Here is a 14,220-nt window from a genome sequence, read left to right as displayed (position 1 = left end):
TCAGATAAAAGGTCACTTCAAAACAAAAATGAGAAAACCCAAAGGCATCACACTGCTTCATCAACTTACGTGCTCTGGAAAATCCACTGGATCCAGCAGAACACCAGATGAGACTTTGGTATCTTGGAAAAGTAAAAAATAAATAAATAGGGGGAAAAAATCTATATATATATTTCACAAAGAAAATGCTTTTTTTTTTTTTTTAAGATAAAGATCAACTAAGATTTCTTTCAAATTAAACATTACCTCCAGTGTTATCGTTAACTATTTAAAAAAAGACAAGTCATAACAGGACAAATCATAAAAACAAAAAATAAACCAAGGGAGAAAATAATGCATCAAAAAAGTATATTTAAAAAGGAAAAATACCAAACAAGGGAGTGATCTAATCATATGCAACACAGAATTTCTTTACGGCTATCAGTAATTTTATGACTTTCATCTGGATTAAACTATAGATTAATATGAAATCTAGTTGCATTTCACAATTAAATTAAAGAATAAGTTCACCCAAATATGTTATCACCCTCAGGCCATCCGAGATGAAGATGAGTTTCTTTCTTTATGGGAACAGATTTGGAGATTTGTAGCATCACATCACTGTCTCATCAATGGATCCTCAGCAGTGAATGGGTGCCGTCAGAATGAGTGTCCAAACAGCTGATAAAAACATCACAATAATCCATACAACTCCAGTCCATCAGTTAACATCTTGTGAAGTGGAAAGCTGCATGTTTGTCATAAAGAAATCCATCATTAAAGCATTTTAACTTTAAACCGCAACTTCTGGCCAAATAATAATAAAATTTTGTTTAGAACTGTTTCGGCTTGTAAACACTGCTTGATCTGTGCATATTTCTCTCCGAGACCACTTTTTCACTGGAGAATGCAATATTAGTTTCGGCTTGTAAACACTGCTTGATCTGTGCATATTTCTCTCCGAGACCACTTTTTCACTGGAGAATGCAATATTATGGATAGAGGACTTGATGTTGATTACTGTTTTTATCAGCTTTTTGGTCTCTCATTCTGACGGCACCCATTCACTGCAGAGGATCCATTGCTGAGCAAGTGATGTAATGCTAAACTTCTCCAAATCTGTACCGATGAAACTCATCTACATCTCCTGAGTGTGAGTAAAGTTTCAACTTATTTTCATTTTGGGTGAACTATTCCTTTAAGCAGTGTGTGTCTCTGTATTTGCATGTCTGCATGAGAATCAGAGAGAAACAATCTGTTACGACACTGTTAGTCACAGCCCAGTGGCACTTTTGTCTTCAGGCCAGAGACAGCGTCTCCAAACTGCAGTCGAATCCATCCTGCATGTTTTATGATGAATCTAATCCAAAGAAAAATAAAGAGAAAAACCAACACACACTACTGGACCTTAGTCAGGACCTTAATCAGGTAGATTGCATATTCAATATGACCATCTGTCCTGATAAAGCTTCATTAAACCAAAATATAAGACAGCCGCAACTTTTGTTTTATTTGTTTTAATGACCATATTAATGCTGTGCTTTAAAATCACATGAGTTTAAATATAGGCATTATAATACAACATTTGGATTCTCTATACAAATAAGGATAACATATACAGACAAACTTTGCCTTGGTCAACAAGGCTTTATGTAACATTCAAAACACACAGTCCAGGCAATATATTACATCCTTTTCTTTCAGGGCCATTCAAACGACTCTCCATTTGTATTCAGTATAAAAGGTGCTGCTCCTCTCCAACCGATTCTGGCTGGAACTACCAACTATTAGTTCTCCTCGTGGCACTTCACATATTAAAAACTTTCAATCTAGAACAAAGAGGTTCAGAAACCAGATCGAAACCAAAAAAGCATTCTAGAGAACTCCTTTTTAGAATAATATAGTCAACATGAAATCACAATTGACTATTTGCTTAATATACTTAATGCATCTAATTAAGTATATAAGTATAAATGAGTAATATTGTGAAATATTAGTACAATTTAAATAATTGTTTTCTGTTTGAATATATTATAAAATAAAGCAATAGGCCCCAAGAAGCCGTGGTTTACAGTGAATTTATAACAGCTAAGGGGCGTTGTTAGGCACGACGAGAAGCGGAGTAAGGTTTCACGAAATAAAACAGAGCAAATAAAGTGTAATGATATGAATAAAAACAGTATTCTTCCACCAAACAATAGTTCCTCAGAATCAGTTGTGGTTACAACAGACAAATGTAAACAAAGGTGTGTGTTTGTAGAGTAATTTACAACAGCTTCGAACGTGGCTCAGCCAATCAGAATCAAGGATCGGAACTATCCGTTTTATAATGCAATTTATTACATTTATTCCAGTGATGCAAAGCTGTATTTTCAGCAGACTTTACTCCAGTCTTCAGTATATGAAAGCCTGATTCCACAAAAAAATGAAAAAGGTAATTGTGACTTTTTATTTTACAATTCAGATTTTTCTTTTCATTAGAATTTTAAACTCTGCATTTACATCTTGAAATACTGAGTTTACATCTTGCAGTTCCGACTTTTCCTCTGAATTCAGATTTTACATCTCGAAAATTCAGTTTTTTGTTTCCTCCGTGGCGAAAGCAGGCTTCCACATCAGTGTTACACGACCCTTCAGAAATCATTCTATGCTGATGTGCTGCTCAAGAAACATTTCTTATAATTATCAATGCTGAAAATGATTGTGTTCCCTCCTATTTTTTCAGGATTCTTTGATGAATAGAAAGTTCAAATGAAATCTTTCATTATAAACGTTATGAATGTCTTTACTGTCACTTTTGATCAATTTGATGCATTCGGCTGCAATATAACAAAGAGTGAAACATTTAAGGGGGTCTGAATACTTTCCGTACCCACTGTAATAATGCTGATCATTACATCAGCGTAATATTGCACGTAATTTAAAACGTTTGTGTTCTTTTTAGTATTAATGTGTGTGTGCACTTTGGTTGGGTTAAATGCAGAGCACTAATTCCAAATATGGGTCACCATACGTTGAAAGTTGGGCAGTGGGTTTCTAGTTCCCAGCATGCTTTGCATAGGACTGGATAAGGAGAATAAATGTTGAAATTGAGTGTTATTTTATGTGTTTATATATATATATAGTATTTGTATATTATCCATCTCAAACTATTTTAAATCATATTTAAACTTTGTATAAATATATACACATATATTCGTATTAACTGATAATATTTAAGTGAAATGCAAAAAAAAAACTGATTAAAATTGTGAAAAATATTTAGATCTTAAAAATGTTCCTACTCTATGATATCCATATACTTTTAAAAAGACCTTCTGTTGTCTTATACTACTTATATCAAAAAAATACAATTAGTTTTACTGTCAAATGTTTTACTGTAATTGATCAAATCTGATTATAGATTATTTCACTGAGAAATGCAGTCTTACTCTCAAGAAAAAAAACAATCAAATCAAATACACTTCCACTTCAATTTAATTCATTTCTACTTCAGTTTAATTATTTGCGCAAAGTGCTTCTTTGAGATTTAATGCTGTATGGTGCTGGATTTTCACAGTAAATCTACTCGTTTCTCTTTCATCACACTGATGTACAACAGGACATTTGTGTTATTTTAGCATGCGTGTTTGGCTCAGTGTTATTTTTTTAGGATTACTGATAAACTAATGTAGCTTGATTTGTATTAGTTATCTATTTTAGTTTTAGTTACAGTTGTAGTAATGTTGTCATTTTATTAGTTTTTTATTATGTCTATATAGGTTTTTTATTAAGTTTTAGTTTTATTTAATTTGAGTTATTTCAGTACTTCAACATACAAAATGGAAATGAAATAATATATATATAGAATGTACTGTATTTATATATATGTACAGGTATGTGTCTGTGGCTGTACATACACATGTAGTTGTTTTTTGGTGTTTGGCTTAGTGTTATGTTAGAATCATTATTATACTCATACCTTTTGTTCTTTAATATTTTGAATTGTTTTTAGCTTTATTTTTTTGTTTCATTTAAATGTTTAGTTTTGAAATGTTGTTGTATGCATTTGTCATTTTTATTTAATTTCTTAAATGTGTGTGTGTATATATATATATATATATATATATAGTATTTATAGAGTTTTAGCTTTTAGTTTTAATTACTTTTTCTTATAAGTCGCTTTGGATAAAAGCGTCTGCTAAATGACTAAAAGTAAAGGAAATTCGAACTGCTACACAGAGCAATGGAATGTTTGAAGTGAAACGAGTTTAAACACATTTAACAAATCTATTCGCTTACCTTTAGCCTGGGTCGCGTTTAGAAGAATTAAAGTTATCAAAACGACAAGCAAAACTTTCCCCATGACTGAGAAAACACGTCCAATACGATCAATTCAAAACAAACGGTTTGTCTGTGTGTGGAATCCAGATGAAGGTCTCTCTCTCTCTCTCTCTCTCTCTCTCTCTCTCTAATAGCGGTATCGTTCCAAACCGATGACATCATCATCACCCCCTCATTTGAACCCCTTTCAGCCTTTGTCATCATAATTACTTCTATTATTTTGTGTTCTTAATCGTCCAAAACTTTATCCATCTAAAGTCTTAAAGGGGCCGTTCATAGTTTTTATTTATTTATTGCTCACTTGGCGGCCAAATGACATTTGAAAAAAAAATAAAGTAAGACCTGTTGGTCTATCAGTAATTTTTGTTTAGTTTGACGGTTTCAAACAAATATCTTGTTGTTCAGCCAAAGATTTTGCGTGCATGTAAATTTAACCATTGTGAGAAGGAAACGCCTGTAGGTGAGAGATTAAACCAATATAGAGGTCACATTTATTATCTTGTAATCTACAACCATTTGGACGTCTGTTTTCACTTCCCATCAGTGCATTATCTTCTCATTTGTTGGTTACTGCGGTGCAGCCAGCAAGAGTTATCCATGACGCAGTAGGAACAGATCGAATATACATCAAAGGGTGACAAAAACATGAGAGAGAGATGCTTTCCTGTTTCCTACAAAGCACAAACTCATACCTAGATGTTAAGTAATGCAGCAAAACATGCATTCTTGCACACCCACACATATCCGCGCGCACACACTTTTGATTTACATAGAGGACCTACAATAATGTACAGTATTTGAAAGATAATGTGTTTTTTGAACATTAAAGCATGTCAACATATTCTGTTACACCAAATACACAAAATAATGATCTTTAAAAAAAAGCATCATATGACCCCTTTAAAGCCCTAACCCGCAGGTCAGAGAGTTCAACTTCTTCTAAACTAGTTTTTACCAGATTTTACACTGAACATCAACTGGCAATCAAACACAATACCAAAACTCTTTATTGTGCAAGAGTAAAAAATAAAAAATAAAACATATTATACACATAATACTGCACTAATGCACCAAAAGAGCTTGATTTGACGTCATCAACAAAAGAGATGGGATGCATTTTCTGCTCTCTTTTAAAGGAATAGTTCACCCAAAAATTTGCTCATTATTGGATCAATGGATCCTCTGCAGTGAATGGGTGCCGTCAGAATGAGAGTTGATAAACAGTTGATAAAAACATCACAATAATTCACAAGTAATCCACATGGTTCCAGTCCATAACGTCTTGTGAAGTGAAAAGCTGCATGTTTATAAGAAACAAAGCCATCAGAAAAGCATTTTAACTCTAAACCGTCACCTCTGGCTAAAATATGAGTCTATAATCCATAATAATGCTTCCTCTTGAAGAAGTCCATCCGCTGTTGTCCTCTCACATCAAAATCCACCCACATATTTGTTTAGAACTGTTTTCACTTAACAATACTTGATTTGTGTATATTTCTCTCCTGATTCAGACGAGATGTCTTTTTCACTGGAAAAAGCAATATTATGTATAGACGACTTGTGTTTTAGTCAGAAGTAATGGTTTGATGTTAAAAATGATCTTGATGGATTTGTTTCTTACAAACATGCAGCTTTTCTCTGATGTTAACTGATGGAATGGAGTAGTGTGGAATACTTGTAGATTATTGTGATGTTTTTATCAGCTGTTTGGACTCTCATTTTGACGGCACCCATTCACTGCAGAGCATCCATTGAAGAGCAAGTGATGTAATGCTAAATTTCTCCAAATCTGATGAAGAAACAAACTCATCTACATCTTGGATTGCCTGAGGGTGAGTACATTTTCAACAATTTTTAATTTTTGAGTGAAATATTCCTTTAAAAGTTGATAAGATGATACATTTCGTTATCTTAACTATGCATGATTTTAGGATTGCTTTTTGTCCCCAAACAGTTTGAACTGTTTTTTTTTTCTCTAAAAAGCATGTGCATTAACTATGGGTGACTTCATATTTTGTTTTTGAAACTGCTGGGTTTCTATCAAAGTGATTGTTATTCAGTAAAGGTGAAAGGTGTCATCGTTTCCAGCATGTGAGGACACATTGAATGACTAACACGCATCTCCTGCTGCAAGCGAGCTGCGTGAAACTCATGCAAACACCTACCAAACATCCTGCTGTTCAGAGTAAACATTCAGATAGAAAGCCTACTGATCTGGTGCGTCAGTTACTCTCTCGAACTGTGAGACTGGAACACAGATGTCTTCTTTACAAACAGAGCACATCAGAAACAGTCAGGCATGGAAAATTAGTGCCTGGGGGTAATTTCTCAAAAATACTCACATTTTTATGGGAAAAGGACATGGTGTTCTGAAGTGACACTAACACATCAGGACTTCTGAAGGGTCACAGTGTTTACACACATGTGAACTGGTATTCAAACGCATATTGCACACACAGCATAAACACACATGGATAGAGATGACGCATTTAACAGGACGGTGCCTAAATTTCTTACAGTATGTGAACATTTCTGAAGTTTGGGATTCTCAAACATAGACTTACTAAGAGGATTCATAGAGATTTCTCTCCTTTAGCCTAGAAACAATTGACATCTTGTCTTAAATCATATTGCTAATTTCATTTCTTAATAATATTAGGCTATAAAATATAAGTATTATAATGTTTCATTTGATGTAATTCAACTAATACACTATACAACTAATCAACGAACAGACTCAACCCCATGTAATTTCAAATCTGTGTTTCTTTATTTATGCTGTGGAACAAAAAAGGAGATTTGAGAAATGTCTCAGTATTTTTTTTTTCATCCAATAGTTGTCAGTGGTAACCAAACATTCTTCAAAATATTTTCTTTTATGTTCTGCAAAAGAAAGAAAGTCATACAAGTTTGAAACGACATGAAGGCGAGTAACTGATGACAGATTGTTTTATTGTGAACTACCCCTTTAAGAAATGTTTATGTGGCAATGGTACAACAGTGCCGCATACATACCATTATATCGTAATTTTGGTCAAATTATATAAACACACCAGTGATTTTTAAGCACATCACTTAAATTCAGTGCTTAAAAAGTGCAACTGGCAGGTGAACACTCAAACTGAGCTCGTTAAAGTGATTTTTCAGAGTTAATGACTGTCTAAACCAGGAGAAAAATCCCAATAAACCGCAGGCGCAGGCCTCAGAACTCAAGAGAGCGTAACTCTGGATACAGAAACAGCCAAACACCCAAACAAATCTGAGCTGCAACGCTCACCACTGCAGCTATGCTTCTATTGACCATGTGTGATTCATTATTACATTTCTGATATGGCGATTTCTCATGAAAAAGGAGACATGTGGCGCCATCCCTCAGAAGACTTCAGCGTGTCCAACATCAGGTACTTTTCCAGACACAAAGGAGAGGTAAGCGCTGATATTTTGTCTGTAGCCTACTTAATTTTCTTTCTCTATATATTTAAATAATGTTTATATGTTTAATTATCTATTTTGTATAATTTTTTTACACTTGACATAAATTAAATGAATTAGGTGGATGTTGTTTCAGCAGCGTTATGCTCTCATCTGTGTCTCAGGTGAACTGCTGCGCATTCTCACCTGACTGTCAGGTTCTGCTCACGTGCTGTGATGACGGCAGACTGTACCTGTGGAACGCCACCAGTGCAAAACACCTGGCCACATTTAGCGGACACTCAGGTATAATACCCACACCTGTGGCCTTTGCACTTGACTACTTATATGACGTATTTCCTGCATCTGGCCCAAGTGTTCAAGTGAGGATGAAGACCACAAGTGTGTGTACAACTTTTCATTACCTGATGGGACACACTTATAGTGTTGTAAAAATGCAAGTGTTTACATAGCTTAATTTAAATTTAAATACTTTGCATTTTAAAATCAACTTCTAAATGGCTGTTCAGTAGTCCCTATAACATGACAATTTTAATTTGTGGTGCTTCTAATTAAGTGATAAAAAGCAGTTGCAAATGTTGTACAAAATTAATATCACCACTACTCATCTTTGCACCAATAAAACATAAAAAACACTGTTTTTCTACCAAATTATATGTCATATCTAATTATTATATTAATATTTAACTTACATTGGAAAGGTTTTCGTGACCTCTCGCGAGATCTCGGCAAAAAGTCTCACGATTTATTTCCAGAACATGATGCATGATGGGATACACTAAGCCTTGAATAGTGCTCCGGAGCGGTATTCGAGATAGTGTGGATTTAGTGTGCGTTAAGGGCACTGCGCTTTGCCGTTTTTAAGACCTGGGACAGTCTTGCGCACTTACTTTCTGTCGCGCGCACGCGCTCTCAAGTGGCCAAGACCTCAAGTGTGGGTATTTGGACAAGGCATTTGTATATTTTTGCGACTCTGGAGTCCCCTACCGTTAAGCAAGTGGAATTCACTGTGGTATATATATCACTGTCGTAATAATTAACATGGATAGCTGTGCACCTGCATTTGTTGCTGCCGTAAAGCAACCCGCCTTTTTCGCAGAATTTCGTAAACGCTCACCATACTTGCATTTTCTCACCAGTGTTGCCAAGTCCGTGGTTTTCCCGTGGAATCGGGCTACTCTAACACTGTTGTCACTGTTGAAGCGACCTCAATAACGTGATATATTTAGCCACAGGAATGCGATTGGGCTAGTTTTGAATAGCAATTGGGTGGGTTTTGTTGTGAAAACCTGGCAACCCTTATTCTCAGAACAGACGATTTCGCTTTATTATAAGTCGATGGTAAAAACCTGCTAGCTAACTCTCAAAATCACAAATATCCTTTATGTATTTAATCCCATTCTATTAACCAATGTCTTTGCTTCTGACCTTCGATGATCCAGTTCAACCGTACTAATAAGCACAAATCACTCTAGACAAACATTTGTGTGTCTTTGTTTATTGCTGAAGTGTGTTGAAATTTCTTCTTCTGCATTCTACGGACGTAAACTTACTTTCCCTTCAGCCTGAGGCTTATTCATTTCACTTTTGGTGTGAAAAGGCTTTTATATTTGCCAAAAATAGAACTTTTTTATTTTAAAAACAAACAAGCAAGCCCTGTCCAGACTTAAAAAGTAACGCAAAAGTAACGTAACGCATTACTTTCCATAAAAAGTAACTAAGTAACGTAATTAGTTACTTTTTTAGGGAGTAACGCAATATTGTAATGCATTACTTTTAAAAGTAACTTTCCCCAACACTGATCATAGTTGAAAAAGGATGCGTAAGCATGACATCTGGCCCAGAACATCAGAATTGGAAAGAACGGTTCGATAAAAAAAAAAAAGTACGAAGATTATCAAATGCACAGTGCAAGAATCTTCTGTTCTATAGCTGCTAAATGACATCAGACCTGAATGAATAAAGTCATAAATTGGGGCTAGGTGCCGAAAAAACTTGAAAAATTGGCTGTTTAATGGCACGTTCAACTTACCTCATATAGTGGGGCATGTTGTCACAAAATGGTGTTTCATGAAATGTGGAAAACATAAAAATAAATAAGCCTATCTTGATAAAAGATTTACTGGAGTTAAAAAAAAAATCGAATTTTTAGAACTTGCCCTGATGTATTTTTGTATTAGCAGGGTTGTATTAGCAGAGCTCAATAACAGGGAAAAGACTAAATCCAGGGCCAAGCTAGGGGTCAGTAAGTACAAGCAATCCAGAACACAAACAAACAGATTCGTAGAGCACAGAATCCAGAGAAACTAGTTAAAGATTTAAAAAAAAAAACTTACAAAAGAGCAAAAATATACACAAGCATTAACGAGTCCATCCAGTGGTGCAATGTGGGTGTGGAGTGTATTTAATGTATGTAGGTAAGCATAAAGTTCAACATTTTCTGTTTAATATTTTTGTTTTGAAATAAACACGCAGGTCCTGTGAAATCATGTGTTTTCTCCTCGGATGGTCAGCTGTTTGCGAGCGCGTCTCACGACCGTACCGTCAGAATCTGGAGCCGCTCCGGCACTGAATGCACACACTTACTGACGGGTACTCATACTCAGTTCATAATGACTGAAATTATAAACTCAAATACTGATCTATCACATGATTCACAGCTTTAGCAGCATCATCCTTTGTTCTGTTTTATAATCACTCTTACAATAACCATAGTTTCAGTCAAACTGAACTTCATTTAACATGTTTCTGCTTGTCAGCTCACAGTGGGAGTGTGGAGACGGTGAGCTTCAGTCCGGACGCTCAGTGGCTGGTTTCGGGTGGATGGGACAACAGAGCACTGATCTGGAGAGTTCAGGTGACAAACACACACGTCTCTTTACAGATCAGGACCTAATGTTTGAAACAAACACTTCCCCTTTTTAAAAAGACTTCTGCAGAGTCTAACAAAAATAGAGGGACACATATATTTAACCAAATGAAACAAACACTTCCCTTTCAAAACCATGTTTCGAGAGGAAAGATATCGACATTTGAACAATTTGAGCCATTTTTATTGCGTGAGAAAAATCTTAAGCGTGATATTATAAAGAAAATGTTGTTTATAAAATGTAATAATTTTAAATATTTATATAATTTATTATATTTATAAATGGATATGTTAATATATTATACTTTGTCTAATAAATATAGAATATTTAAAAAATATCTATTTTGTTGCTCTTTTGAAGCCGATACGAATTTAAGTATTATCTGGAAAATGATTATATAAATGTATATATTTATAAATAATATGAATAATATTATTTGCTATTAAAAATATCAAATTATAATAAAAAATATACAAGCAACACATACAGCTTTAAAAATAAAAACAGATTTGTTATTAAAATAAAATTAGGACTGTCAATAGAATATAACAGAATATAATAACTGATTACTCTTATGATTTCTGACTAGAAAGAACATTTTTATTTTGAGCATATTTAATTCATATCTAGCACATTTTGACAGCTCTAAAAATACTTTGGGGAAAAAAATTCCTAAGCATCCTCTTGCAACCCCATGGAGGTTTAAAATCAAGGTATCATTCACATCCATAACACAAAAATAGTTTTGAGACAAGCATTTTGATGAAATTGAATACTTACAGTTAAGTTTATTTCATATCAGTAACCTTAAGAATGAACTAAAGACCAGTTTTGGACTCTGTTTATGTAGTAGCAGGTGTTTAGCTCACCAGTTGAAGAATGTAGCACCATGCTATCTGTGCAGTGATGTTTCTGTGGTGTTGTTTGATGTCACAGAGCGGGGAGATGGTGGAGGATCTGCGGGGTCACACTGCAGCTGTCCAGAGCAGTGCCTTCTCATCAGACTCACAGTGTGTGGTATGAATCATCTTCTCACTGTGTGTTTGTTTTGATCTGTTCAGCATGAGCTGCTTCACCTCCTCTTTCTGTGGGTTCAGGCCACGGGCTCCTGGGATCGGACCGTGAGAGTCTGGAAACTTCTTGAGGAAAAAGAGGCTGTGACATTACAGGGGCACCTGGGAAACGTGGCCTGTCTCTGTTTCTCTGTTAGTGGGATGCTGGTGAGCTCACAAAGCAGATTTCTTATCGAGAGTGTGCTTCGATATTTGATTCAGGAATCAGGATTTTAAAAAAAAGATGTTTTTCTTCTGCTGACAGAGGCTGCATTTATGTGATCGTGATAAAATATTATTACAATTTAAAACAACCATTATTCAAATAGATGTTATTTTTAACCGTAATAATATTCCAACATTTTTACTGTATTTTTGATCAAATAAATGCAGTCTTGGTGAGCAAAAGAGACTTAAAAATCATTTTAAAAACATTTAAATAAAAAATTGAATTTGTTCCTGACTTTAGAACGCTAGTATATTTATGAATGTGTGTGTTTCAGGCCTCAGGCTCATGGGACGGCACAGTGCGCGTTTGGTTGCCGATGCATCACGCGTGTCTGTTTGTGTTGGGAGGTTGTGAGCGTGTTTGGGTCAGGAGTCTGGCTTTCTCCAGAGACGGACTGGTTTTAGCATCCACCGCTGAAGGCGACATGGTAAAACAAACACACACACACTTATTCACAGTCTTTGTGGCAATGCTTGATACTGATATGTTTGTTTATCAGGTGAGGATCTGGGATGTGACCACTGGAGTCTGTCTGAAGAGGCTGCAGGTGACTGAGAACCTTTGACTAGTAACATATGTAGCATTACACAAGCTTCATGGTGTGTGCGCGTTTGGTTGCCGATGCATCACGCGTGTCTGTTTGTGTTGGGAGGTTGTGAGCGTGTTTGGGTCAGGAGTCTGGCTTTCTCCAGAGACGGACTGGTTTTAGCATCCACCGCTGAAGGCGACATGGTAAAACAAACACACACACACTTATTCAGTCTTTGTGGCAATGCTTGATACTGATATGTTTGTTTATCAGGTGAGGATCTGGGATGTGACCACTGGAGTCTGTCTGAAGAGGCTGCAGGTGACTGAGAACCTTTGACTAGTAACATATGTAGCATTACACAAGCTTCATGGTGTGTGTGTGTTTTAGGGTCATAAGGACTCGGCATACGGCTGTGTGTTCACTCCTGATGGGAAGCTTCTCACCAGCGGTTCTGAGCAGCTGGATGTAGAAGAGGATGAGGAAAACAGCACAGAGGAGAGAAGTGAGAGTTTAAACACAGAACAGGACAGTAAAGATGATGGACCATGAGGACGGTCAGTACATTGTGACCCACGGTGAATGAAAACAGCGGTGGAACTACATCCAGTTTTACTCAGATAATCAGCGATTATAAACTCACCGACACACACCTCCACAGTGAATGTCATGCGGCATTCTGCATGTCTGAATGAACGCATTTATGAGACGAGCATCCATGAAAACAACCACAATAACTTTCAGTTTGGGTTCATAAGGTTTCAATTATTTTGTGATTGTTGGCAGTTTGTATATATATATTTTTTGTACTGTTTAGAAGGTATTCACCTTGTTTGAGACGAGCATCCATGAAAACAACCACAATAACTTTCAGTTTGGGTTCATAAGGTTTCAATTATTTTGTGATTATTGGCAGTTTGTATATATATATTTTTTGTACTGTTTAGAAGGTATTCACCTTGTTATTCAATGCAAAAGGAAGCTATTTGTTGAGATTTCTGATCAATTATTTACTATTTTCACTGCAAACTAGTGTTTATGGTTATGGTAATACATTACAAAATGATAATAGCAGTTTGTAACATCAAGCAGCAAAACAGACTAGTTTGGTACTGCTAAAATAACGAAGTGGATGACAATGGAAGGAGATTTTAATGATACTGTAATATTATATTTTCATGTATTAAGACCCATAAAGGCTGTGTGAAAACAGGTTTATAAAATTTAATTGTAATGTTTTATATTGTACTTTATATTATACCATTATGTTACTCTTTTTTTTAATAAGATTTTGTCATGTTACTGTTCTAATGTGAGAGGTAATTTATATTGTAGAAGGTATTCACCTTGTTATTCAATGCAAAAGGAAGCTATTTGTTGAGATTTCTGATCAATTATTTACTATTTTCACTGCAAACTAGTGTTTATGGTTATGGTAATACATTACAAAATGATAATAGCAGTTTGTAACATCAAGCAGCAAAACAGACTAGTTTGGTACTGCTAAAATAACGAAGTGGATGACAATGGAAGGAGATTTTAATGATACTGTAATATATTTTCATGTATTAAGACCCATAAAGGCTGTGTGAAAACAGGTTTATAAAATTAAATTGTAATGTTTTATATTGTACTTTATATTATACCATTATGTTACTCTTTTTTTAATAAGATTTTGTCATGTTACTGTTCTAATGTGAGAGGTAATTTATATTTAAAATAATGTAACATCTGGAAAATATTTTATATTAAAACACACAATGTATGAAACTTTAAAAAAATAAAAGCCAGATTTGATTTGAATAA

The 14,220-nt window shown here is 35.1% G+C and overlaps 1 protein-coding gene, 1 long non-coding RNA gene and 1 pseudogene across 2 annotated transcripts; 2 read left to right on the top strand and 1 right to left on the bottom strand.

Moving 5' to 3' along the window:
- The window catches only part of LOC107584657 (TATA box-binding protein-associated factor, RNA polymerase I, subunit C-like), a 16,883-nt pseudogene extending 16,764 nt beyond the window's left edge, over positions 1 to 119 (bottom strand).
- A 7,423-nt stretch (positions 120 to 7,542) lies between these two features.
- On the top strand, positions 7,543 to 12,450 carry wdr38 (WD repeat domain 38). The gene is made up of 8 exons (XM_016271366.1): positions 7,543 to 7,728; positions 7,899 to 8,019; positions 10,210 to 10,326; positions 10,494 to 10,591; positions 11,541 to 11,621; positions 11,702 to 11,824; positions 12,160 to 12,312; positions 12,385 to 12,450. The coding sequence occupies exons 1-8, from the start codon at positions 7,633 to 7,635 to the stop codon at positions 12,448 to 12,450; spliced, it is 855 nt and encodes a 284-aa protein (XP_016126852.1). The 5' UTR covers positions 7,543 to 7,632.
- A 61-nt stretch (positions 12,451 to 12,511) lies between these two features.
- On the top strand, positions 12,512 to 13,150 carry LOC107584604 (uncharacterized). The gene is made up of 3 exons (XR_001609163.1): positions 12,512 to 12,617; positions 12,688 to 12,735; positions 12,805 to 13,150. It is a non-coding gene; the product is annotated as an uncharacterized lncRNA (long non-coding RNA).
- Positions 13,151 to 14,220: the final 1,070 nt, after the last annotated feature.

This window comes from Sinocyclocheilus grahami, unplaced genomic scaffold, assembly GCF_001515645.1.
Source record: "Sinocyclocheilus grahami isolate Dianchi unplaced genomic scaffold, SAMN03320097.WGS_v1.1 scaffold61.1, whole genome shotgun sequence".
Taxonomy (NCBI): Eukaryota; Metazoa; Chordata; class Actinopteri; order Cypriniformes; family Cyprinidae; genus Sinocyclocheilus; species Sinocyclocheilus grahami.
This window is presented reverse-complemented; position numbering and strand designations above follow the sequence as displayed.

What these genes read in the sequence shown, in the direction of transcription:
- wdr38 (XM_016271366.1), top strand. Translation starts at nt 7,633, where the DNA reads ATGGCGATTTCTCATGAAAAAGGAGACATGTGGCGCCATCCCTCAGAA. An exon ending in CACATTTAGCGGACACTCAG is followed by an intron (nt 8,020 to 10,209) that starts GTATAATACCCA and finishes ATAAACACGCAG; the next exon opens with GTCCTGTGAAATCATGTGTT. An exon ending in TCTCTGTTAGTGGGATGCTG is followed by an intron (nt 11,825 to 12,159) that starts GTGAGCTCACAA and finishes TGTGTGTTTCAG; the next exon opens with GCCTCAGGCTCATGGGACGG.